A 20,625-nucleotide genomic window follows, 5' to 3' on the forward strand; every position below is an offset into this window, starting at 1 on the left:
TTCCAAGCCGATCTATGAAGAGGGGAGATGGGGAGCGAAAGAACACTGTAATCAGAACCTCGCTCCTGGCCAGACACCAGTCATGGGGACCCCTAGCTGCCGCGGGTACTTGGAGCTGGGCCCCACCGATGTCTTGGAGCGCAAAGGTTCCCTAACCATGCGTTCCCACCACATGAAGTACTCGAAGCCGGTCTTAATGCATCGTTGGTAAGGGCCCCTTCTCCTACGCAGGGGATGGGTTACAGAGGGCTCTGCGCCCCATTCCCACAGTCCGCATGGACACCCCTTCTGTAGTTGCTTCATACCCTCTGCAGGCGTTTGTAGAATCGCAGAACCTCAGAATTAAAAAGGACCTTTAGGGTCAGTTCAATTCAGTTCCATTCCCTTCTTTTTTTTTCCTTCTCCATTTTTTCTTCTTCCTTACTAAAAGCTTCCCCTGTCCTTCAAAGGACAGATAGAATACAACAGAGAAAAGGGTTCTGGATATGGAGTCGAAGAACTTAGTTTTGCTGCACAGGTTCTCCTAATAATTACCTCTGTATTTGGGGCAAGTCAATTTCGTTTTCCATTTAATTTGTAAAATAAGGTGTAGTGGACTAGATTTATTCTTTAGGTCTGTTTCAGCTCTTATCCTAATTGCTTTCAGAGACTTTCAGCGTTGAAGGGAACCTTCATGGATTTCTTCAATGGTTCCATTCAACAAAGTTTAAGTTCCATTACAAATATAATAATAATAATAATAAATTTTATAGCCCTGTAAGATTATAGAACAAATTCCCGTGAGTTTTTTCTTAATATCCTTGTGTCCCAAGGCATATTCCTCTACTTCTCAGGCTCTAGACACTTTCTAGTCTCTGAGACTAATTTTCAAGAAGATGAATACCTGCATTAGTAGAAGGGGTTTCCTTACCCAAGAATTCTCCTGTACCAGTAAATCACATATCTAATACCTATCCTCTATTCATTCCTCATTCCTCCCCAATTTTGTCTAGGCAACTGACTTGAAGAAAAGGTGCTTAACTTTATTAGTAAAGACTGTTTCCTCTTAGGGGCTGGGGGGTTTCCTTCTATCTATGAAATCACTGATCCAGTCCTATGCCCTTTTCATTTCTCATGACAAGAATGAAGAAGGGGGTGGTGCTGTTATGCCTTAGTTTCCCTGCATTAGTTTTCCTGAATTGTTCAGCCTCAGTTTCCTTGAATTGTTCTGTTTCAGTTTCCCTGAATTGTTCTGCCTCAGACGTCCTAGTGGCAATTAGGAATGAGCTAATTAGGGCTGGGAGCCCTAACCACTAGCATTCCAAAGAGTCATAAACCTCCAGATGGCTTATCTCAACATTTGGCCATATCTTCAGACATTCTGGCTCTTAGCCTCTTTATCAGAATTCATGATCCTTTTTCATCCCCAATCTGTCAGAACCAAATTTATGGTCCTTTCCTGGAAGTTCCTGCTCACCAGTGCTCTACCCCCACCTTGTCTTTGTTTCCCTAATCACTGGGGCCCTATAAGAGTCTCTGGAATGCCTTGCTTCTTTCAGATACTTTGAGACAAGAGTCCAATCCAGCTGGCTGAGGTCAACATAGATCCTGTTTTGCCCCCTGTCCAAACTTTCCCTCTAATAAAATATTAAAAACTCTCTAATCTCTATCTTGCCTCAATTTCTCCAGCATTACAGTGCCAATATTAATATCTTTGTTTTGCTGGAAGAGGAACACGAAATTCATGAAGGCTTAAGTAATTTGCTTAAGAATATATAGCTAGTAAGTGACATTTCTGAGATTTGAATCCAGGTTTCTTGACTGTAGGTCCAGTATTATTTTTTTAAATAAAACTTTTTATTTTTGAAACATATGCATAGATAGTTTTCAACATTCACCCTTGCAAAACCTTGTGTTCCAATTTTTTTCTCCCTCACTTCCCCCATTTCCTCCCCTATAGTAATACAAAAATGTTAAACATGTGCAATTCTTCTGTACATATTTCCAGTTATCATGCTGCCCAAAAAATCAGATCAAAAAGGGAAAAAATGAGAAAGAAAACAAAATGCAAACAACAATAACAACAAATGTGAAAATACTATGTTGTGATTCACACTCAGTCCCCACAGTCCACTCTAGGTTCAGATGACTTTCTCTATCACAAGACCATTGAAACTGGCTTGAATTATTTTGCCGTTGAAAAGAGCCACGTCCATCAGAATTGATCATTGTATAATCTTGTTTTTGCTGTGACCATGTTCTCTTGGTTCTACTCACTTTACTTAGCATCAGTCCATGTAAGTCTCTCCAAGACTTTCTGAAATCATCCTGCTGATCATTTCTTATAGAACAATAATATTCTATAACATTTATAGACCATAATACCATAATTTATTCAGCCATTCTCCAACTGATGGGCATCCTCTCAGTTTCCAGTTCTTTGTCACTACAAAAATGTCTGCTACAAATATTTTGGTACATGTGGGTCCTTTTCTCTTTTTTATGATCTCTTTGGGATATAGGCCCAATAAAAACACTGCTGGATTAAAAAGTATACAGTTTGATAGCCCTTTGGGCATAGTTCCATATTGCTCTCCAGAATGGTTGGATCAGTTCACAACTCCATCAACAATGTATTAGTGTTCCAGTTTTCCCACATCCCCTCCAACATTCATCATTATCTTTTCCTGTCATCTTAAACAATTTGAGAGGTGTGTAGTAGTACTTCAGAGTTGTCTTAATTTGTATTTCTCTGATCAATAGTAATTTAGAGCATTTTTTCATGACTAGAAATAGTTTCAATTTCTTCATCTGAAAATTGTCTATTCATATCCTTTGACCATTTATCAACTGGAGAATAGTTTGTATTCTTATAAATTTGAATCAATTCTCTTTATATTTTAGGAATGAGGCTTTTATCAGAACCTTCGGATGTAAAATTTTTCCCAGTTTACTCATTCCCTTCTAATCTTGTCTTCATTGGTTTTGTTTGTACAAAAACTTTTTAGATTAATATAATAAAAATTATCCATTTTGTATTCAATAATGTACTCCAGTTTTTCTTTGGCAACAAATTCCTTCCTTCTCCATAGATCTGAAAGATAAACTATCCTTTGTTCTTCTAATTTGTTTATAATATCATTCTTTATGTCTAAATTATGAACCAATTTCGACCTTATCTTGGTATAGGTTATTAGGTGTGGGTCAATGCCTACTTTCTGTCATGTTAATTTCCAATTTTCTCAGCAGTTTTTGTCAAATAGTGAGTTCTTATCCCAAAAACTGAAGTCTTTGGGTTTTGTCAAACACTAGTCATTAACTATTTTGTCCTATGGACCTAACCTATTCTGCTGATCAACTACTATCTTTTTTTTAGCTAGTACCAAATGATTTTGATGTCCAGAACTATTGACATAATTCCTGTTCAGAAGGAGTTTACAGCCTTGGGGTGAGAGTGGGGAGATAAAATATATATACAAAGAAGCATGATAAAAAAAATCAATAGATTGTGATGAGGGCAAAAGAAGTGACCTAAGAAAATCTAAGAAAATAGTGATCCTTTCAGATGGGGATGGGGGAGAAGCAAGAGGGATCAGGGAAAGTGTCAAGGAGGAAGTAACTAATAATAATAGTGTTTCCATAGGATTTTAGGATCTGTAAAAAGCTTTTCACATATCTTATTTTATCCTCATGACAACGCCAACAAATAGGGGCTATCATTATTTTCATTTTAAAGACAAGGAAACCAAACCAATGTAAAGATTAAATGACTTGTCCAGATCTTACAGCTGGTATCTGAAGTTGAATTTGAACTCAGGTCTTTCTGAGGTACAACATTTCCCCTTAATCTTAGTGCCTTCCCTGGCTCTCTTCAATATTGAGATAATTCAAACCAGTTCCACTTGTGAAGTGATGAAGAGAGCCATCTACACCCAGAGAAAGAACTGTGGGAACAGAGTGTGGAACATAACATAGCATTCCCACTCTCTCTGTTGTTATTTGCTTGCATTGTGTTTTCTTTCTCAGTTTTTCTTTTTCTTCCTTCTTGATCTGATTTTTCTTGAACAACAAGATAACTGTTCAAATATGGATACATATATTGGATCTAACATGTATTTCAACATATTTAGCATATATTGGACTACCTGCCAGCTAGGGGAGGAGGTGGGAAGAAGGAGGGGAAAATTTGCAACAAAAGGTTATGCAAGGGTCAGTCCTGGAAAAATTACCCATGTATATGCTTTGTAAATAAAACGCTTCAATAAAAAAAATCTTAGTGCCTTCTCTCTAAGATTATCTCAAATTTATTTTGTACGTCTATTTTGTACATAATTAACTTGCATTTTATTTTTAAGACTCTTTTTTTGGGCCTTTCTTTTTTGCCTTTCTAGAACTTTACTCAGTGCCTGGCCCATAGTAGGTGCTTAATAAATTTTGACTTGACTTGGATGAACTATCTAATAACAAATGATTTTTAGATTTTTAAAAAAGAAGTGGAAAAAAGTAGTCCAGCACAATGAACCACCACCCCAATTGGGTCTGCCTAATGCCAGATTCATCTTTACTACTGAACCAATTGGCTAGTCCCTGAGGTAATCTTTAGAGGAAGAGAGGATGTCAACAGGCAGAAATCCTGAAGGGAATGGGTTCTTGTTATGGACATGCCAGAACTGATGTGCGATATTGCTACATATGTAGTCTAGTTTGCTTGAAATTATGGCATAGATGAAGAATAGGACAGAATGATATTAGAAAGATAGATTAGAGACAGATTATAGTCTTTGTTTTCAGTTTAAGTTCTAATATAATAGGGAAAAAAGACATGCAGATATAAATATAATGCAAGACAGAGCATTAGTTGCAGGAATAAAGACTTTTAGAGTTGATTGAAATAAGTGATCTCTAAAATCATTTAATTTAACACCCTAATTTTGCAGATGAAGAAATTAAACCCCTACTGTTTAAATGACCCAGCGCTGTGTGATTACTCTTAGAAGGAAGTGACTGTTTTCCTGAACCATATATTCTTTTCACAGTCACAGGATTTCAATATAGAACAGGTGAGGATAAGATAAATGACAGATGGACACATCTTTGAATGGTTAGGAATCATTTGAAGGACCAGGTAGGTGCTTCAAACATTTTCCATAGAAAATTATGTGTGCTGATCTGCCCTGAGGTCATTAGAGATCCCAGTCTAACCTTTTCATTTTTTCATTTTTTTATTATGGCTTTTTATTTACAAGATATATGCATGGGTAATTTTTCAGCATTGACAATTGTAAAACCTTTTGTTCCAATTTTTCTCCTCCTTTCCCCTACCCCCTCCCCCAGATGGCAGGTTGACCAATACATGTTGTATATGTTAAAGTATATGTTAAATACAATATATGTAAACATGTTAAATACATACATATATACATGTCTACACAATTATTTTGCTGTACAAAAAGAATCGGACTTTAAAATAGTGTACAATTAACCTATGAAGGAAATAAAAAATGCAGGTGAACAAAAATAGAGGGATTGGGAATTCTATGTAGTGGGTCATAGTCATCTCCCAGAGGTCTTTTGCTGGGTGTAGCTGATTCAATCCATTACTGCTCTATTGGAACTGATTTGGTTCATCTCATTGCTGAAGATGGCCAGGTCTATCAGAATTGATCATCATAATAGTATTGTTGTTGAAGTATATAATGATCTCCTGGTCCTGCTCATTTCACTCAGCATCAGTTCATGTAAGTCTCTTCAGGCCTTTTGAAATCACCCTGCTGGTCATTTCTTACAGAATAATAATATTCCATAATATTCATATACCACAATTTATTCAGCCATTCTCCAACTGATGGGCATCTACTCCGTTTCCAGTTTCTGGTCACTACAAAGAGGCTTGCCACAAACATTTTTGCACTTGTGGGTCCCTTTCCTTTCTTTAAGATCTTTTTTGGGATATAAACCCAATAGAAACACTGCTGGATCAAAAGGTATGCACAATTTGATAACTTTTTGAGCATAATTCCAGATTGCTCTCCAGAATGGCTGGATGGATTCACAATTCCAACAATAATGTATCAGTATACAAATTTTCCCACATCCCCTCCAACATTCCGCATTATCTTTCCCTGTCATTCTAGCCAATCTGACAGGTGTGTAGTGGTATCTCAAAGCTGTCTTAATTTGCAATTCTCTGATTAATAATGACTTGGAGCATCTTTTCCTTTTCAGCTTTTCTGAAGAGAAAATCAAGAAGGCTGAAGTGCAAGACTTGCCTAAGGTTCATCAAAATGGATCTCAGGATCTGAGACTTGAGATTCAATATTCTTTCAACTAATTAACATAATTAGTTATGACATAATCTTCCTACCATCCAGATGCCTTGTTACCCTCCTTCAGTTCTATCCTCCTTCACCCTACTCTTGCTTGCTAGAATAAAATATAAACTTCTTAGACTAGAGCTACAGTCTGACACCATTCTACCTTTCTAGCTTTGTTACTCTACTCTACTCTGCTTCTTGTATTTTATGTTCCAGTCAAACTAGACTATTAATTATTTCTAGATCTTGCCTTGCTTCTTCCTGCCTCTAGGCGTTCCACTACACCATAGCTAAACACAAAGCCCAGAGTTGCTGGGATGCTTTTGCTGATTCCCCCCCCCCTCCAATTGTGAGGGCTTTCCCCTTCCTCAGGGTATCTTCTGTATTATTTTACGAATGATTTATCCATCTCCCAAGTGAATGTAAACTCTTTTTAAAAAAAATTATTATTATTATTATTATAGCTTTTTTTTTCAAAACATATGGATAGCTAATTTTTCAACATTGATCCTTGCAAAATGTTCTGTTCCCACTTTTCCCCTCCTTCCCCCAACCCCTCCCCTAGATAGTAGGTATTCTAATACATGTTAAATATGTTAAAGTATATGTTAAATACAATACAACATATGTATACATATTTATACAGTTATTTTGTTGCACAAGAGAAATAGGATCTAGAAAGAAGGTTAAAAAAAACTGAGAAGGAAAACAAAAATGCAAGCAAACAATAACAGAAAGAGTAGAAATGCTATGTTATGGTCCACACTCATTTATCATGGTTCTCTCTCTGGGTATAGCTGATTCTCTTCATTACTGAACAATTGGAACTGGTTTGAATCATGTCATTGTTGAAGAGAGCCATGTCCATCAGTATTGATCATCATATAGTATTGTTGTTGAAGTGTATAATGATCTCTTGGTTCTGCTCATTTCACTCCTCCACAAAGCCTTCCCTGATGCTCCAAGTGAAAGTGATTTCTCTCATCTCTTATTTTCTTAATATATTTTCACTAGATCTTTTTTCTGCCTTTAGGGTGATAGGGTTTATCATTCAAGATCTTAGAAATTATCTTTGGTTTGTGACTAGGACTTTAGCGATCATTTGGTTCAATCTTTTCAATTTATAGATGAGAAACTGAACAGTGAATTTTGATCTAAAGTCCCACAGAACCGGTATTTCAACTCAAATCCAGTCATTTTTATTTTGCTTTGTGTCATTATTTGTGTGTGTATGCACTCATATTTATACAATGCATATATATAATTTATATACACACATTTATACACTACATATGTAAAATGTTTATATATATGTTTATATATGTATACAAATGTAAAAAATATTTATATCTATACTTACATTTATATGTAGATATGCTTTTTATTTATGTTGTAAACACCCTGAGTGCAAGGACTGTGCTTTTATCTTTGCATTTAGCATTTACCAAAACCCTTTGTGTTGGTTCGTTGGTTCGTGGTATTAATCAGAACTCAATTTCTTGAATTTGACATCTTTTCTCAATACTAACATCCTTCTTTATCCTGTAGGAGATTTAGCACTTTTCCTTTCTTAGTCTTCTCCCTATGAAAACATAATTCTAAAGGTAAGCAAAAAATAAAATATGATCATCATTTGTTTTCCTTCTTGTATTGAAGCAAATTTTAAAATTTGGGAATTCAACATATCATAAACAGAACTCAGAGACAGTTTATCCCCAATGTCTTGGCTTCTTCTTTCTTTTCTTTCCCCTGATTCACTTTATGTTCATTTCCCAGATGGAGCTTTCTTTCTTCTATCCAAGTCTGTACCAATAAAAGAATGTTTAAATTGATTTGACAGTTTTGACTGTCATGACAGTTTTGTATTACATATGTTACATATTTGCATATGTTTAATGTGGCAATGGGGCACTTATGTTTTAATAGGGGACAAATAAATCTCAAAATGTAAAATTTAAGACATCAGGAGTTTTGTGGAATAGGAAGTTTTATTTTTTTGGAGGTAATTAATTTGTTGTTATCCAGTCATTTTCAGGCATATCTGATTTTTCATAACCCCATTTTGGGATTTTCTTTACAAAGATACTGGAGTGATTTGCCATTTCATTTTCTAGCTCATTGTACAGATAAGGAATTGAGACAAGCCAGGTTAAGTGACTTGCTTAGGATTACACAGTGTAATTCAGTGTAATTCAAATCTGAGACCAGATTTGAACTCAGCTAGATGAGTCTTCTTGAACCTGGGTAGATGAGTGCAGCATGCTACTCACTGTTCTCCTTAGCAATCCTAGTACCCTCAAATTATACTGGGTAAGGTATTGTCACTTCATAAAATTGACCTTGGCAAGAGATTGGAAATTTAAGTATTTTGAAGAAGTTAAAAGCAGCTCAACTTCCAGGACTCCCATTACCTTTAGGTGGATTATGCCTTTGGGTACAATTTGAAAGATAATCCTCTAACTATTAATGGAATTATAGTACTTGAAGGTCCATTAGAAATTCCATTCTTTGGTTTAATGTTACTTTTAACAGTAAGATTGCTGTTACTTTAAAATAGATTTTTTTTCTTCTTTGATATCTAGAGAAAGTAGAAAAAAAAAAACAAACAACTCAGACAATTCAAAATACAAGGAGAAACTTTCTCTTATGCCTGAGTGTACTCCCATAGATGATTGCTATCTTTTGTTTTCTTTTTTTTAATTATAGCTTTTTATTTATAAAACATATGCATGTGTAACTTTTCAACACTGACCCTTGCAAATCCTTCTGTTCCAAATTTTCCCTTTCTTCCCCCCCCCCCCGCCCCAGATAGCAGTATTCTGAAACATGTTAAAAGATATGGTATACATATCCATACAGTAATCTTGCTGCACAAGAAAAATCAGATCTAGAAAGAAAAAAAAAACCTGAGAAGGAAAACAAAAGTGCAAGCAAACAACAGCAGAAAGAGTAAAAATGATATGTTGTGGTCCACACTCAATTCTCACAATCCTCTCCCTGGGTATAGATGGCTCTATTACTGAACAATTAGAACTGGTCTGAATCAATTCATTATTGAAGAGAATCACATGCATGAGAATTGATCATCATATGGTCTTGTTGTTGTCATGTATAATGATATTCTGGTTCTACTTGTGAAACAATCTTTGTTTAAGATTGATTCAACCTATCTTTGAAGAGGATTCCCCCCATTAAAACTCATAGGTAATCAAGTACTTCAGATGAGTGGACCATTTTTTAAGTCACCTCGTAAAGTGTCAGTACTATTAAAGGAGGGAGGGTTAACATTACTATCCAGTCTGAGAAGGGTGTGAGTAGAAAGAGAAATAAGAAAAATCAACATTGTAGAGGGCCACAGATAGTAGGGGAACTCTGAGTAAGGTATAAGACCCTTCAGCCCAGAGGGAAACTGCTGACAATGTCTGGATGCCTCTTATCTCCCCTTGGGGGCATCTCAGCCTTCTTGAGAAGTCAGGGGGTGTGATGACCTGTGTTCTACTTGAAGCAAAGAGGCATCTAAATAATAATAGCAAGATGCTTATGTGGCCCATGCACAGCATCCTATAGTTGGTGAATGCCTAGTATAGTTAGCACATGCGCAGTGTGTTGTAGTGATGTAATTGTACTAGGGTATTTAAGGCTGAGAGAACTTGAAATAAATGGCTTCCATGTTTGACCATTCACGTGGGTCCCATCTCTTCACTCTTCTCCTGAGATCAAGGACTCAGGCTGATACCAAGATCTTATAGAGAATTAGTCCGGACATTATATAACATGAAGCAATTAGGTCTCTGGAAAAGGGAAAAAGGAAAAATAGTGAAGAAAGGGGAGCTGAGAAGGCATAAAGGATCTATTTCATCTACTTTTAATTATTATGTAGCCCTAGGTCTGCTTACCTCTTAAAAATTTATTTAGTTAAAATTTTTCCAAATTTTCTAATTCTATTGTTTGTCAAACCACCTGTCTCCAAATTTTCATTTCTAGTTTGATAATATAAAATAAAACATTTATGTTTTTATTGTAGGAATATTGCTACCACTTTTGATTGGATTAATCTGCATTACTTAGATTATATCAATAAATGAAAAGTGAGGTGATCTAGTTATCTAGATTATTTGACCCATTATCAGTTTTATCATCTGGAAAATTTTAATTGAAAAACTATTGTTTTATCTAGATTTATCTGAATCACATTGCAACTACAGAGCTCAGATAAAGACCTGTTTACTCTCTGCCAAATTGTCTCTGACATCAATCTTATTTTTTTGTCAGCTTTTGTGGCCATTCCTTTTTTTTTCTCCTAGAAAGGAGAAGTCTCTCTTTTTGCAGGGGATTTTATATATGGTACATTATTAGCACATAACAGAAACATAAGTATTTGTTAATTGAAGCATGACTTGTTTATTGTATCTTTCATTTCACTCTATTGACTTTCTCCAGGGCACTAAGGATCACAGATTTAGAACTGGATTTGTATTATTGTATTGAAATATTAGTTTTCTTCTTACTAAATATTTATGTAGCTCTTTGAGATTTATAAAATTTCTTTTTCAAAATAACCTAGTGAGGGAAGCATCATATATATTAATGTTCTTATTTAGGAAACTGAGGTACACATAGGTTAAGTAATTTGTACATAGTTACATAGTTGGCAAGTAGCAAAGTCAGGATTCAAATTGTGGACCTTGATTCCTGTTCTCTTTTCACTAAATCAGGAACTGTGACATTTCATTTTTGTGTTCTCAGTGCTTAATATAGTAAATATATTGAGCATAGTAAGAATTCATAACTGTTGACTTTAATCAAATATGTTATTTCTCTGCATTCATTAAGCATATTTAAAAAACACATTTGAACATACATAACTAATGTATATAGAGCAACTAAGGAGTTGTTATTCTGGGATGATTATTTAGATTGTATTTAAACAAATGAAAAGACTTTTCTGGAGAGCTGACTGGTTACTAGGCTAGTAAAGAGGTTGCCACGCCATCAGATTTGAGCTACAGATTCTCACACAAATGTACTCTGTCTTGTAAAGTTCTTGTGAGAATCAAATGAGATATTTGTAAAATGCATTTAATTCAGTGCCATGTATATTGTAAGTACAGTGTAAATACCTATTCTCCTTCCAATATCTGATGACTTTACTAAGCATCTCCCACACAAACTATTTTTTATGGTAAATGTAATCATCAGCATGGTCTCTTTGTAGACTCAGTGAGAAAGAACCTTTCTTAAAGGCTTTTCTCCCTATTCATTCTGATCATGGAATGATAACATCCAGGAATATTTGAGTTTTCTCTCTTGAATTATCACATGTTCTTATTTTTCCTGTTCCTTCCCATAGTTAAACCTGTACTTGATTATGTGTGATTATAACTTTAAGTAGAAAGATCTCATATGAATTTCCATGGAGAGAATTCATATCCTAGCCTCCATAGTGACATTTACAGAGACTTACAAACCAAATTTAATTTTATGTATTTGAGATTTCATATAATTTTGTTTTTCTACCCAAGTTCATGTTCAATACTTTGAGCATCATAATATTTTCTATAATATATAGGAAATGGAAATATAAAGGGAAAGGAGGAAAATCTTTGAAATATTATGATCATTATATCATCCCTTTTACATTTCTTATTTTTTCACATGAAATTTTCCATAAAGTGGAAATGGATTAGAATCAAAGGAGAAAGGTTACATTTTTTATGTTGCTTCTAGACTTCTGTCATACCTTATTGCAAGTCATACTCATTTAGTATTACATTACATTCATAGTGAAATCAAAGATGTGTGGAATATATGCAAAATACTGATTCAGGTTATTAGGGAATTATTTATTGCTCTGCAGGATCTTGAATTTTTATACATGTAGCATCATGTAGTCTATATTAAGTCAAAGTTTTCTCTAGAGATTATGCTTTTTAATACTAAATGGAACTATTTAACAAGTAAATAAGAAAGTCCCTATCATCAAGGAGAAAGCATGACTGATGATCTTCCAGGAATCGTCCGAGTCATTAGTCAGGAGAATAGACCTTAAAGGATCTGGATTCTCCAGACCATAAGATAGTAGTGGAGGAAGAGATATAGTATATAATATAGTAATATCTGACTTTTAGAACTCAGATATCTGTATATTGAATCTTAACCTCAAAAGGCCTTTGTACTTTGTACATAGACAAGAACCTTAGAACCTGAGTCTTTTTATGTACACAAATATGGTTCTAAAAAGTCTGGTTATCTGATTTCCATGCCTATAACAGATTAGAAGCAACACAGTAAGAAGGAGTAATGATACACACACACACACACACACACACACACACACACGAAACAAACAAAAACAAAACATAATTGACAGTTAATTAGGTTAATAGTTCCACAGTAAAAGAAGGGATAAAAAACCTTATAAAAAACAGATTCAAGTATTGAAAATCAAAGTAGCCTGGGATGGATATGACTTAGTATATTCTGAATATATAGCATAGGAATGGATTAACTTCAATTAAAAAAATTCTTAATTACCTGCTGAATGTAGAGCTCTATATGAGGTTGGAAGAAATACAAACTTCAGATAAGATATAATTCTTGTTTTTTATATAATATAGGGGGTGAGAAGCTAGGCATAGAAAATCACAATAAGTATGACTCTGAAATCATTAGGAAATGAGAGGAAGAGAGAAAGGAAGGAAAGGAAAAAGAAAAGAAGGAATAACAGACTAAAAGAAGGAAGGAAGAAGGCAGGAAGGAAAGAAGGAAGGAAGAAGGAAGGAAGGAAAGAAAAAAGGAAGAAAAAAGTATTAAGTATCAACTATGTGCCAAGTACTTAACACATCTTGTTTACTCCTACAACCCTAGAAGGTAGGTGCTTTTTAATCCTTATTTTGTGATTGAGTGAAAGGAGGCAAAGAAAGCTTAAGATATATCTGATGCCACATATGAACTTACGTTTTCTATATTCCGGGTCTAGCTCTTATGTGCTAGTTGCTCTTAAGATAGAATCTGGGATTTTCTCCAGTACAGTACACTGGTCTATGTTTTGTTTTGTTTTGTTTTTTTAATCTAATTTTTTTATTCTTCATCATACATAATTTCACAAATGCATTTCACAGTCATTTTATTTTAAGGCCTTTAAGTTTTCATAAATAAATACAAGAGACTTTATGATCATTCTCCCATGACAATATTTTCCTCTCCATATGGTTTTCTTTTAGGACATAAACATCAAAAGCTTTTCTGAAAACCAGTGACAAAAAGATTCTTTGATCATTATATGTGAGTTTACTTAATTTAAATGAAATTAGCTGAAGTAAAATTCTCAGATTTATATTTGAGAACTGAGATAATTAAATATAAGAATGTACTATAAAAGTTAGTGACTTACAATCAAGTCATACATTCAAATAGATCTTTTTTCTTCCATCTCTTATTTTTAGAACTTTTTCCTACTTCTGATGTCATTTTTTAATTATGACATAGACTCCTACAGGATTCTCTACTGCTTCTCTTCTTTCCTGCAAACTTTCCACCTACCTTTCTGTGGTGAATAGTGGAAATCTTTGGTGCGTCCATCAGAGCCACTACCATACCTCCATGTCCCAAACTCAGTGCACCTTTTGGGTTAGACACTTATTATAAATAAGCTTTTGTGACCTTGCATGGGAAGTTAAGCATTCATTCCTTCCATAAACATTTATTAAGTCAGTGAAGTTTTACAAGTTTTCCCAACTTCTCAGGGTTATATGGTCAAGATTGGTGGAGAAACAAAGAGATAATTTGTTACTTCTCACAGGTCAGTGTTTTGTGTTCTCTGACCATTATTATTGTTGGAGGACTGAAGGAAGAAAAAGGTAAGTGGGAAGAGAACTTTATTCAACCATATTGCAATTTTATTGGACCTGTTTTCAGAGAAATAAGGAGCAGTTTTCATGACTTTGGCTGGATTCTGTGAAACAATAATCTGTAAAGTCTTCAGAGTTCAAGCTTCTTCACTATTGGTCATTAACTTATCATAAACATCATGAAAAAACAAAAAAACAAAAGTGCCATCAAGTTTATTCATGGTCTGAATTTGAGAAAAAAATGCACTTCTATTTTCTCTAATCTCTATCTGAAGTTTAGCATTTTTCCCATTATTTTAAAATAGCGTTCTGAAAAGTAGTTCACAAAAAAGGTTAAAATTATGGCTCTAAAGCATGCTGTGGGTGAATTCAATAGGTTAAAATTCATTCAGGACTTTTTATTAAATCTTTTCTATTGCAGGGCTTCTTAAATCTATATATGGGCCAGGAGGGAATTACCAGGAATGGGGGAAAGAGCTAGAATTGGCCTTAACACAACTTGTAGGAAAAATAATCAAGTAAAAAAAAAAAACTTTGAAGAGAATAAAAATCAAGCAAAAAAAATCAAACTAGAATTAAATGATGCTAACAATATAAATTAAGAAAAAAGTCAAAGTATGACCAATTTGGAGAATATAGTTAGAAAATCTGAAAGAATAGTCAACCAATAACAGGCTTAATATTATACAAAATAGAATTATAACCAACACAGAGTCATTAGAGAAAATATAGACCCAGAAAATTATTACCTCCCAAAATAGAATCCAATAGTGCTTCAGAGAATAGATCACAACACAACAATTGTAGTGTTGTCTACATCTTCTAAACAGGAAAAAAATAAAAAGAATATGAATATAATAACATTCCAGAAAATCAGCCAAGAAAATTTCTCAGACATAGCTAAATTAAGCTGTGATATACAAATAGAAAAAAATCTCCTGATAAGAAGGATGGTGAATACAAGATCAAGCACTCCTTAAACATATTACAATTAAATTCCAACATTGTAATGATATTAAAAAACGACCATGATATACAAATACTGGCTGAATGAACTATGGGTGTTTAGTCTGACAAAAAGATATGGGGTGGTGGCATGATAGTGATATTCACATATTTAAAGAAGTATAATAAAGGATTATGAAAAAGGAGGGATTTATAGCTGAAAATATCTAAGACAAAGGATGAAAATTGTAGAAAGGCATATGTCAGCACAATATAAGGGAAAAAAATCTGAACAATCAGAGGTGTCCGAAAGTGTACTGGTCAGTGGATTTCTTATTTTCAATGGAATTTGAATGGAAAACTCTCTTGCTTACTTTAGAGGAAATTCCATGGCTTGGACTAAAAACCTCTGAGGTCTTTTCTAACTTTGAGATTCTGTGATTCCATTATTCTGTTTGTGGTAAACACTGTTTGCATTTATGTCTCAAGGAAAATTATCTTTTCATACTGAATTAATGCAAAGTGATTTTGAAAGATGAGTGGGAATTAATTAGGTGAAGAAGAAAAAAAGAAAAGTCATATAAATGTAGGTAATAACCTTAAAAAAGGCAAAGAAATGAGTTAGCATGTTTTGGGAACAGATATTAGAAGACTTTGGCTAAAATGTGAAACGTGGAGGAGGATAGACAGGGGAGTAATTTGAGATAAGGCTAAAAAAAATAAGATAGTAGGTTGTTGTAATACAGGAGCCACCTCTCAGTGACTCCTGGAGAGCTAACTCAGACTTGTAGAATGGTTCTCTTCATGTGAGAGGATGATGATGATACAAGGAGACTGAGAGGCAGTTGCTGTTCTCTGACCTCTTCAGTGAGAGACTGTTGCATTGTCTGATCTCTCTCCTCTTCCCTCTGCCTCCAATTTATTTCATTCCTAGTCCACAAGCAACACCTGTGCCAGTAAAAGCTGCTTTGCAACTCCTTCAGATGTTATGATCCATGGCTGTGGAAGCTCTTGGAGAATTGACCTGCCCTTTTACTTAGGCATAGTCCTTAACAGTAGGGTAATATCAGGTTTTGGAAGATCTTGCAAAGAGTTTGAATTTACTTATAGGAAATAAGGAAGCATGGACAGCTCTGTATAAGCGGTATTCTCTTGGTAGTATAAAAGATGGGTTGTAGTGGGGAAAGGGTATTGATGGGAAGACTAGGAAGTTTTGTCAAGAGTACAAGCAGACGGTAATGAGGTTCTCCTTTAGGGTAATGGCAGTTGGACCAGAGAGGAGGTGATAAAGATATGAGAGATACTGTAGAGATATGTGATGGCAATGTGAGAAAGGAGAGAAGGACAGATCTGGAATTCTTTTGGCTATAGGGGTGATTAAAGAGTAAGAATGACACCTAGGTTGTCAACCTAGATGATTGGGAGGATAGTGTTGCCTTTGACAGCAACAGAGAAGTTAAAAAGTGGGGGGAATTAGTTCAGTTTTGGATATGTATGTTTAAAATACCTATGGGACATCCAGTTCTATATGCCACATAGGCAGTTGAAGATGCAAGACTAAAGGTCAGAGAGGTCAGGCTGGATAAATATATTTGTGTGAATCATCAACAAAGAGATGATCAAAGAAGTTCCAGGACAAAACCTTATAGAACATCCATATAATCTGGATAAATTCAGCAAAGGAGAGTGAAAAAAAGTGGTCAGATAAGTAGAAGAACTGCAAAACAGTAGTGTCATGAAAACCTAAAGAGTCAAGAAGAAGGCGGTGATCCACGGGTTTTAAATATGGGACACTGGATGAACAGTAGTGCCATGAAAATGCTAAAGTATGATTGAGAGACAGATAAAAGAGAAAAGATAATGAGTCTGTTTTTATGACATGTTGATTTTGACCTTTGCAAATGCTTGGAAGTGGGAGAATACAGGTAGTAAGGGAAAACTACATACATTTTGGCTGGAACACAGAGCTTGGGAGTAGCAGAGGCAATGACTAGACCACTCTTTTCTGGGATTTAAGAAAAGGAGAGATGATACTATTTTGAGAAATAAGCAGGAGAATAGGAAGAGTTGTGATTGTGTTTTTTTTTCCAGAGAGGAGAGAGACTTTAATATATAAATATATAGGCAGAAATGCCAGAACAAATAGAAATAGTAATAATAGCAGAAGCATTGCCACCAGTAGCAATAATGATGACAATAACATTTAATATATATTATATTACTCATATAATATATCCAGACATATCTCATTTTATTGCACTTTGTTTTTATTTTTTTATTTTATTTTTACAAATAGAGATAACCCTGCTTTAGGCAAATTTTTGGCACCAGATTTTCAACATGTGCTCACATCAGTCTCTTTGTCATATTTTGGCAATTCTTTCAATATTCCAAACTTTTTCATAATAATTAAATAAGTTATGGTGATCTATGATCAGTGAAATTTTATGTTGTTGTTGTAATTGTTTTGGGATGCCATGAACAGAACTCATGTAAGACAAATAGCTTAATCAACAAATTTTGTGTGTGTTGTGATTGTTCCACTGACTGGCCTTTCTCCTATCTCTCTCTTTTGAATCTCCCTATTCTCTGAGGCACAACAGTATTGAAGGATATTACATAAACTTAGTTGATAAAGCAGTTGTGGAACTTGAGAGGATTGCCTCTAATTTTGAAAGAAATTCTACAGTGAGTAAAATGCTATCAAACACAATCACAGGCCACAGAGAAATCTTTCATGAAGGGAAGGGTCAATTGATAAGGCAAACTTTGCTGTCGTCTTATTTTGAGAAATTAATACAACCACTCCAGCTTTCAGCAACTATCATTCTAATCAATTAGCAGCTATCAATACTGAGGCAGGACCCTCCACTGGCAAAAATATTACAACTTACTGAAGGCTCTCATAATGGTTAGCATTTCAAGCAATAAAATATTTTTAATTTGTGTACATACATTATCTTTTTAAAAAAATAATACTATTGCACACTTAATAGACTACACTATAGTATAAGCATAACTTTTATATGTATTGGGAAACTAAAAAAAAAATCATGTGATTCACTTTATTATGATATTCTCTTCATTGTGGTAGTCTAGAAGTGAACCCATAATATCTCTGAGGTATGCCTACACACACACAAATGATATGTATTACTTTAATAGCTGAAAAGTGCTTTACTTTTTTGAGCCTTTCAAAAATCCTTTGAGATAGGGATTACTGGTAATGTGATCCCCATTTTTGTTGTTCAGAACCATATGGGAAATTCTCAGTGTGGACATTTTTCTATAGATATACATATACAATTATTCTTGGAAGACTGCCAGGATACTGAGTGGTTAAATGACTTGGCCACAAACACACAATGTATGAAAGAGGAAGGACTTAAATTCAAATCTCCCATACTCAAGTGAATTATATCCATTCTCTCATGCTGCCTCTTCCCTCTCATTTTACTGAAGCTCAGAGAATTTAACTGACTTTTCTAAAGTCTCACAAGTGGTATATTTTTGAGTTGGAATTTGAGCTCAAATATTTCTGACTCTAAACCAACACTTTAATTAGCTATGTAATGCTATAGGAAAGGCATCAAAAGCCAATTACTTTTATACCAAAAAAATCTTGCATTTTGACTGCTGGCAATATAGTTTTTTTACCAAAGGAATTTATTACAATACAAAAACTGTTCAAATCAAATATAGAAGAGCAATCATATAGAAAAGATACCTCTGTTTAATTCTGGAATTGGTCCAAAAATCAGGCAGAACCTCATGAATTAAATACTATGAAATTCAATCTTAAAGAGATTCAATATGCCTGTTTCAGATCAAGGTATACATTTGAAAGATCCTTAAATCTTCAGATATTGGAAAACTTAATATTGCATGGTATTTTTACAGTATTGTAATTCCCAGTTGATCTAATGTGTTTGGAAGGTTTACATCTTTCCATCTTTTCCCATCAAACATTGTCACCTTTCTCCAAGTTAATTGAATGCCTGTGTAATATACAGATCTGACTCTTAAATAACAAATATATTACAGCTTGAAGAGACCTTGTTGGTCTATTAGTCTTTCATATAAATAACCATTATTATTTCTCTACAAGTGGTGCTTCTGCCATCAATGTCTTCAAGCTTTCACTTGCTAAAGCAGTGAAATCTTCATTCTAAGCATTTAATTTGTTAATCATCTAGATATTCCTTTGCTTCATAGTCTTCATTAGGTTAATGTGATATTGTATTTTCCATCAGTCTTTGAAGTTAATTGCTAAGATTCATTGCTTTCACAGTGATTTTGGCTTCTTGAATCAAAGTGGTCTTTCCTAATTCTTGAAGATGTGGTTTATAAATGTCTTTCATCTACCAAAACTATATTTGTAAATATTAGTGGATTTAAGCTCCATTGTTTTCTCTATGTGATCAATTATAGAATGTTCTTGCACATTTGTTTTACTATTTGTTGCACTGATAAATTAGAAAAATAGAAGGCATTCTTCACTCTGTGCTGAGAAATCTATGGCTATGCGATTTTATAGTGAAATCTAGCCATAGATTTCTCTCTAACACATCAATTCCAATTACACTTGGATTCATAGGATTTGAATATTTATACATATCAGCTATTGTAACTATTTCCCATGGGCATTCAAAAATGTTCTCTGATGTCCATAGTGCCAGCAACCAGCATAAAGTCCAAGTGGTGCAAAGGGACATTAGGGGAAAAAAGGCACATCACCCCTGTTACATTGTCAGTAATAGTGTGGGTGCTGAAAGGCTAAAAAAGAGATGAATGATGAAGCCTGGAGTAAAGTCCTAGAAGACAGAGTGGGAGGGATCAGCAATGCAAGTACAAGGTTAACCTTGACAAGGAGAAAGGTTGTTTATCCTTTGTTATTGGAAAAAAGAAAGAAAGAATGGGTGAAAAGACAGGGAAGTTTTGAAGTGACAAGGAGAAGTGATGAAGAGAGCAGCACCAATAGTCTCAGCTATTTTGTCTCTTATTTTTTCAAGTGGGTAATTTTCCATAATCATTTCAAATCAGCACCTTTCTATCTTGTGATTTTTCTTAATTTAAAATTTCAGATTTCTAATATATGAATTCTATGTATCTATAAAAGTGGAAATTTGTTCAATCTACTTCACAGGTGATTGCAAAATCAATAAAGTTCTGTATAAATTAGAGTTATTACAATGCTTTCACAGAATGTTTAAAACCAATGTTAACATTACATTGAACTCCCAATCCCTATATTTATGCCCACCTGCATTTTTGATTTCCTTCACAAGCTAACTGTACAATATTTCAGAGTCTGATTCTTTTTGTACAGCAAAATAACGGTTTGGTCATATATACTTATTGTGTATCTAATTTATATTTTAATATATTTAACATCTACTAGTCATCCTGCCATCTGGGGGAGGGGGTGGAGGGTAAGAGGTGAAAAATTGGAATAAGAGGTTTGGTAATTGTTAATGCTGTAAAGTTACCCATGCATATAACCTGTAAATAAAAGGCTATTAAAAAAAACAGTGTTA

At 34.3% G+C, this 20,625-nt stretch overlaps 1 protein-coding gene across 2 annotated transcripts in view; it reads left to right on the forward strand.

Moving 5' to 3' along the window:
- Window position 1: 1 nt before the first annotated feature.
- The window catches only part of C1H9orf135 (chromosome 1 C9orf135 homolog), a 65,639-nt gene continuing 45,015 nt past the window's right edge, over window positions 2-20,625 (forward strand). Inside the window, exon 1 of one of the 2 annotated variants that reach the window (XM_031943600.1) lies at window positions 2-207. In XM_031943600.1, coding sequence (XP_031799460.1) covers window positions 83-207 — 125 coding nt within the window. In that variant the 5' untranslated portion in view covers window positions 2-82. The remainder of the gene's footprint in view (window positions 208-20,625) is intronic. The other variant, XM_003761651.2, reaches the window with a different exon arrangement.

The sequence above is a fragment of the Sarcophilus harrisii genome, chromosome 1 (assembly GCF_902635505.1).
Source record: "Sarcophilus harrisii chromosome 1, mSarHar1.11, whole genome shotgun sequence".
Classification (NCBI taxonomy): Eukaryota; Metazoa; Chordata; class Mammalia; order Dasyuromorphia; family Dasyuridae; genus Sarcophilus; species Sarcophilus harrisii.